The sequence below is a fragment of the Austrofundulus limnaeus genome, unplaced genomic scaffold, assembly GCF_001266775.1.
Source record: "Austrofundulus limnaeus strain Quisiro unplaced genomic scaffold, Austrofundulus_limnaeus-1.0 Scaffold293, whole genome shotgun sequence".
In the NCBI taxonomy this organism is placed as follows: domain Eukaryota; kingdom Metazoa; phylum Chordata; class Actinopteri; order Cyprinodontiformes; family Rivulidae; genus Austrofundulus; species Austrofundulus limnaeus.
This window is the reverse complement of record NW_013952695.1, coordinates 86,015-93,453: the sequence shown is the minus strand read 5'-3', so window position 1 is coordinate 93,453 and position 7,439 is coordinate 86,015. Positions and strand designations below refer to the sequence as shown.

The window sequence follows — 7,439 nt, the reverse complement described above, 5'->3', positions numbered from 1 at the left end:
ATATATATGTTGATCAAAGTAATAAAGAATAAGTTCATGTGAATGACTTATCTAAAAAGGAAAAACATGTCTGGTTGTGTTGATCATGCATGTGTGTTTTCTGCAGCTGCCTCTCAGTGACGAGGTGTTTGGCAGCCTGTAGCGCGGTTTGGACCGGCTGCTGCATGGGGTCTTGAGCAGAGCGGCGGCTGATGAAAGCGTTGGCGGGATGCTCCAATAAAGAGAAGATTATCATAAGCGGCCATTGTCCACTTCTCTCTAGCAGCCCACCCCCACCCCCCTCTTTTCTCTTCACATTTACTCACCCCTCGGCTGAAAATGTTAATCGGAACCATCGCTAAAGAAAGATGGGGTGCCTGGCTCCGTAAGTGCAACTCTGAAAGGTTTTTCAGTAAGATTAAAAAGTGTGAAAGAGAAACAAAGCAAGGAGTGAGTAATCAAAGAAAGAAAGAGACAACTAGAACAGAAAAATTCAGATAACATTGTGGGAAAATGAAAAAATACCCCACTTTAGAAACATATTTARCTTGCAGGTCTACGTTGTGGCATGTGGTTACCACGCTCCCCCTTTCCCTCTGCCCTAAAAACTCGGCCCCCCACCCCTCCCTCCCGTTGACTCCATCCACCCCGCTCGTTTTATCTGAAGATTCTCAGACAATGCCTAGAGGATCCCGTTCCCTAATCTTCCTAAAAATCCGCCTTTCATCCCTACTGTTAAAGAATGTATGAAAGGCTGACACCGAGCAGGGGAAAAAAAGAAAAGAAAAGGGAGGTGTGTGTGCGTAGGGGGGGTGCACATCGAGAAGTGAGGGTCACGTAGCCGTGCTGGACTTGGCGTGGGGGGGATACGCCAATCTTCATCGCTCGCTTGTGCAGCATCCATGGAAGTCGACAAATAAAACTGTTGTGCTGCTCAAATATTCAAATGACCAAAAATAAGTTAAGGACGTGAGCAGGAATGGGTGTGTATGTGTGTGCGCGCAGGAGGGTGTTAATCTGTGTTCTGACCCAGCTGAACCTTCAAGTCACACACATGCACACACACACACAAACAAAACAAAAAAAGCTTAAATCCTTTGTTTTCTTACCTCAAAGGCAAGAAAAAGGCAGAAGGTTTTAAAGGAGWGATCCTTGGATTTCTTTTCTTCCCTATAGGGAAGAGCAGTGCATTCGCTCCTGAAGAAAATCCAAGACGACCACAAACACATTCCACTGTGGTCTAATAGAAAAACACTTCGATTGAAAACGAGTGCTCTTTTTGTAACCCTGACAACAAGAAAACGGCTGAGGTCTTCATAAAGGAACACATTTTCTCTCTGCTTACAAATTGGGTCTAAGATTACCAATAAACAAAATCAAAAAATCCCAAACCTCCAGTAAAACCCACTTGTTTTAGAAGAGAATAAATCAGTGAAGCCCGACAACATTCAAGTCATTTCTGGATTAAAGCTTTTTGTTTTCCAAACCAAAGCAAACCCATCAGTAGAAACGCAAAAACGTACAAAGCAGCACCTGAAAAACCAACCTCCCCAAACCCCTCGCTGCATCTTTTCGCCTGTGAACAGGGGAGGGTATTATAGTCCCAAACACTTCTTCTTCTCTCAGAGCTGAAAGATTAGACTGGTTATCCCATTAAAGTTGGTAAAATGCCATTCTTGTGTCTTTAAGCTCTCGTATAGGAGGTCAAGATGAGTCTGCCGGCGCTTACAAGACGAGCGTGGATGTAATCTGCCCAAAGTTACAATAATTAATGTTAAGCTTCTTCGCCATTGTGAAAGAACTGCTCCTGATAATATACTCAGAGCTGTGCATGTTGTTTGTGCTGCAAACAAGCCAGAGATTGACGTGTAGGAGTATTTCTGAGCCTTGATGCTACTCGTGTAGCCGAGCTTAAATGTTTCTAGTCACATTATAAACTGACAGTTTGCTCGGTCCCTTCGACTAGATTCTGAGGGTGATGCGCCGCGTGACTGAGGTGAATGAAACTTTTGCTGGATTGCATAATTTTCTTCTTGTCGATTTGCAGACAAAGGCAGATTAAAGGGGGAACCATAAGAAAAAAAATCTCATGTCAATCTTATCAGCTTTTGAGTGCAATTTTTAAACATATGTTAATCTGAGGGAGCTATTCTCTTCTCTCTTTGCTTGTTTATCTCTTATCAAATGCACAGTAGGTGAGGGGCGGCTTTGCAGAGCAGCTAAGTGGCATTATTTGGATAATTGCGTCCATTGTTGCTGGTTATATAGCTATTTGAAACAGGAGGTGTGTGTAAATAGGTACAGGGGCCAGGTAGGGGGTGTTGGAGATATATTTAACAGGGGCCAGAGGATTTTGTGCAAAGGCTACATGATGCATTTGAATGACTTTCTTGAAGGCTCAAGCTGAATCGTCAATGTTTTCTTTTAATAATAGATTAAAAAATGTCAACTCCAAGCTCTAACGAGATCCAAACAGCAGCGAAACAGAACTTCCTTGCAGTTTTAAATCATTTTGAATTTTTAAAACAGATTCAACTAAAAATACCCATAAATACAACCTTGAAGTAACGCTCCAGTTAATAATGAATTCTGTCATATTATCAACACATGTCTATAAACACTGAGTTTGTTGCAGGAGGTGAAACGTTCCCCTAACGTTGCATGTGTGAAGGACAGAGCTCCCAGAGGTGTAAGAATAACAAGTTCATTAGTTAAGGGTGGGGGTGGGGGGGCATCACCGGAATTCAAATTCCCCCCCGACCCGGGACTGGCCTGTGATTGGCTGGCTGTGGCGGCATGGTGAGACTCATTAGAGCCCAGCAGTAATTAAGAGTTGTTAGAAAGTGAATTCTCCAACCGCAGATTAGAAAATTAAACTATTTACTGATTACATATTAATAGAAGACAACAATGCTGCTTGCCATAAGCTTGGAAGGCAACCAAGGAATAAATCTGTGTACTTAATTACCATAAACAATGGGGGCATAGAAATGGAGTTTTATGCACACTCCCTCCTGTAATGTGTCTGATATCAGAAGACACTTGACAATTCTTGTTCAATTATCTCTATTATTTAATGTGCTGTGAACTGCCTCTGAGTAAATAAATTAACCACCCCAATTACTTTGGACTCATCTGGGGAGGGCCACGGCACAATAGAAAACGCTGCAGAAAGCTGCACTGTGCCCAAACTGGGGGATGGATGGAGGGATGAGGGGTGAGAAAAAAGGAGGGAGAGGTGAAAGGAGAAAAGGTGAGAAAAGAAAAAAAAAGTGTGGGGGGGGGCAGACACTGAGATTCACGAGGATGAGAAGGAACGGAGGGGAAAAAACAAAAACTACACGATTCATGGGGAACTGAAATAAGAAAAAAGGGAAACCAACGGAGGAGTGAAGGACAAAGCAAAGACATGATATCAAAGAAAGGCAGCCTGYGAAGAAGCACAGTGGATCTTCTCAGGTTTTCCACTGCTGGAGCAGAGAGATGAAGAATCGTTCATGGGTCAGTCGCTCTTGTCTGTTCACATCTGCTCACCAGTCCTGCAGCGATGTGAGCTACCAGGACACCACTACACACCGAGGTCACACAAACTTATTCTGAGAGCTACGAATCTTGTGATCTTATGCACATCCACCCAGTAAGGAAGGTGTGCTCTTTTTACAGTTTGTATATGAACTACAAAAAAAAAAAAAAAATAAAAAAATAACACCACAAAGGAAAACATGGGAATAATGTTATAACAAAACATAAATACAATTTATCTTGTTGTATAACTTTTAATTAAACATGAAAGTGATGGTGACTAAAATACAATGTTTTTTTTTTCTTCTCCTGTCTTTATTGATGTGTTTATTGATGATGTACAGATTTAATTAAGGATTGTGCTGTAAACATACTGTACACAGTCCTATAATGTAAAATGACAGAGCGAGGCTGCTTAGCTTATTTGGATTAATGGAGAGTCTAAAGTCAGACTCAAGTTTAAGTTCTGCATCTCAAGTTTTGTTAAATTTAATTAGGTAAGCACATAACTAWTGGATATCCTAAACTAGATTCATATGGCAACAAATCTTTAATATTTGGGCCAGACTTTGCCTGATTTAAGCTAAGATGATTTTCAGCCTAAAATTGTTAAAATTAAAATTGTTATCACAGTAAAAAGCTCAAAGCACAAAGAGGCTTCAAATGTTTATGAACTCGTATATAAATTGAGCATCTTAGGCTACATGCACACTGCAGGTCTTAATGATCAAATCTGATTTATTTGCGTGAATGTTCACATTTCATTTYAAATGTGACCTCCACCTGACTCCAGTGTGAACTCTCCACAGAACTGTTTTGACTCGCATGCGCAGAAAAAGACGTAATGTCACAATCATCTGTTTACAGAAGTAAACATGGATGCTACATRTTTTCATGTCAGTTTTGAAGCTGTTGTGCAATCAGAGCAGATTTTAAATAATTGGCCTACATATGTTTAGTTCAGTGTTTATGTTTGAACCTGCCTCTGGTTAACGTGCTGGAAGTAAAGTATCAATCCAGTAACTTCTGGATTGATACAGTTTGAGACAGACGTTACGTTTCTGTTGATTCTCAGTCATTTAAGACATGGAAAATTAAAAGAAAAAAGAGGAAGCAACTGGGCTTCTGTTCTGTAGCTGCAGACATGTGGAGTTATTCTGAACATTGCGATGGATATGTATATTCTTCTCTCACTGATAAAGTCGGATGAAATGCAACATGAGTGTTCAGACTTTGGTCGCTTTGAAAGACAACAGATAATAGTAACATTATTTTTTATCCATTTTAAGTTCACCAACTTTACTCTTTTGTAACAACAAAGGTAATAAATTGTTGTCATTTTTTAGTGTRATTCAGAAAACCTTTCAGGACCCCATTGTGGGTCCTGAACCCAACTTTGGGAACCACTGCTCAACTCTGTTTAATTCACAGATCCAACCTTCAAAGATCCAAATTTTGCTTTATTCATGTTTCATCTCCAGACTTTAATTCTATCTCACTGACAAAGTGAGTAGGACTGAACCAAATCAGAGATAAAAGTTGGGGAAATAAAAAATACAAGAATACAAAACATAAACAAATTCATGCTCATTTTAAGAAACAGGCAGTTTTTTTTTTTGTTTGTTTTACTCATACTGATAAGTGATTTACACCTTGTAGCGGCAGCACTTACAGGCAGGAGACAAAAGAGCAGTGTCAAGGACTACTTTGTCTTTAAGCAGTTGGGAATTGTATTATTCAGAACACAGAAAAGGATATGTGTGATTTAGTTTTGGGTTACTGTGAGCAGAGACACACGATCAGTGCTGGCAGCTGACCCACAAAAGGAACAGATTTCACAAGCAGGTATTGGGTCACGCAGGGGAATAAGTAGGGACTAGGAGGAGACAAARTGTTTTAATCCTATATGGACACTAAACCCTATTATGTATGCACAACAAGTAGCAGCAGACATTAGTTTTGTTTTCTAATATTGATCAAGGCTATATTTAGTTAAGGGTGGTGTAGTGAGAGCCTTTGGTCAAGTATSAAAGGCTGCTACATCAGATCAAACATGTCACTTGTATTTTCTCCAACATTATTATTAATTCTTTTTGCATAATCTCTTATATTTAAGATATAACATTGATGTGTTTTGATGAAAACAAGCCTATGTGGCTACATAATCTGCCAAAAAAGTTCATCGTCACTTAAAAAAAGCCAAAACAAACAAAACACATTTGAGCTSTTCTAAATATAAACTCACGCAATATTCAACAGACACCTAAAATGTTTTTTATATATATTTTTATAAGTAGAAGATTATTAATGATCTAAACAACCATAAGTAAAACATTTTGTTTTAGCATCTATGCATCAATGGTTAAACTTGCTTCGATCCCAGAACGATGTACAACCTGTTGGTTCTGTATTTGGGATCAGCTGAGGAAGTAAAAACACTTAAACTAATCAAATTGTAGATTTTTTGCAACATRTGCCTGAATTTGCAACCATTTTCTCACACCTCACACAGAAAACATAATGTAGAAGCTGCCAGGTGACATGTTTTTATTCTGTAAGCACATGTATCACTGTACTACTCTGTTATACAGAAAGGTGAAAGGTGAGCTTCTAGATGTGATACCCTTTTTTCATTTTCTCCTCACCTTTCTGTAGTCCACCCACTCCTTTTCTAGTGAATCATATTTTCAGAAGGGGACTGCAGGTGTGTATTTTATACGGCCGAAGGTGTTTGAAAGTAAATAACCTGGCTTCTTGCTGGCTAGTGTCTGCTTTAACAGTTGAAGGAAAAACAGCCCTTCAGATTGACACAATAGCATGAGCTCCTACGAGGGGGGTGCGAGAGGGCACAGAGGCGAAAAAGACGAAAGCAAACAGCAATGAGATAGCCTCAATATCAGSACCCAAATGGGAAGGTGAGCACAAATCCCACCTCCCCAGTCTCTATTTCTAAAAACCTCTTTCTTCTCTCCTCCTCTGTGCTGCTTTTTAAGGATTTTTGTGGGTAAATCCACCATGTTCTGCACTGATACACTGAGAAAAGCATTAAATTACTTCTTTACCTACACTTTCAAAACATTTACAAATATCAAAATTATACAAGATGTATGTTTGGAAAAATAAAAATAAAAATAATGAATTCATGGGTAAAAAAAGGGAAGATTTCATATCATATATGGTAAACGATTCTCCGGTTTCAGTTAGGGACTTAACGGAGCCAAGGCCCCTCTTTTGGCTCAGCACAGTGTCTCATGTCTTAACAAGGCTTTACCCCCGGCCAAACCTTAAATAAAAACCTTCCGAATCCGGCTCCAAACACCACACCACACTGGCTGGTGTGTACGCGTTTGTGTGTATCTGTTGTGGATTTGTGAACTGTGTCAGTTCTCGTGTGTTTTTCTTTGCTTTTCCCTCTTTCCTCCCTTTAACTCACCCCCGTCTTTTCCTTATACAGCATATCAATGAAGGCCAGATATGTACTGGGGGGGTGGGGGTGGGGGGGTGTATGGGTGTGTGCACGTGTGTGTATCCGTGCATGGCTGAGCGCACTGTTCAATAGTTGGGAGGCTGGCTGGGGCCGCGGCTGGCAAACGGCTGCAGCGGAGACTTCGGCTGGGCCCCGCTATCGCACCCAGTTATCGTTTCCCCCATGAAGGGCTCCCTTATCACCCCAGCCCAGAGAGGTCTCCCTTCTTCTCCCATCCCCGAGACACACTCCCCCCCATCCACCCTTCCCCTCCCTTCTCCACCTCCTCCACCCTCCTTTCATATCCACCCAGCGCTACGTCGCACAACATTCATCCAAGAGGGAAGGAGAGGGAGGTGGAGGGGGGCTTCAAAGATTCCCCCTCACACAAACACACAAACTCCCTAAATGGATGTGTGTGTGTGTGTGTGTGTGTGTGTGTGTGTGTGTGTGTGTGTGTGTGTGTGTGTGT

The 7,439-nt window shown here is 40.9% G+C and overlaps 1 protein-coding gene across 1 annotated transcript in view; it reads right to left on the bottom strand.

Annotated features, from left to right (window-relative positions):
• The window catches only part of LOC106526758 (EH domain-binding protein 1), a 26,516-nt gene extending 26,181 nt beyond the window's left edge, over positions 1-335 (bottom strand). Inside the window, exon 1 of the mRNA XM_014021438.1 lies at positions 306-335. Coding sequence (XP_013876892.1) covers positions 306-335 — 30 coding nt within the window. The remainder of the gene's footprint in view (positions 1-305) is intronic.
• Positions 336-7,439: the final 7,104 nt, after the last annotated feature.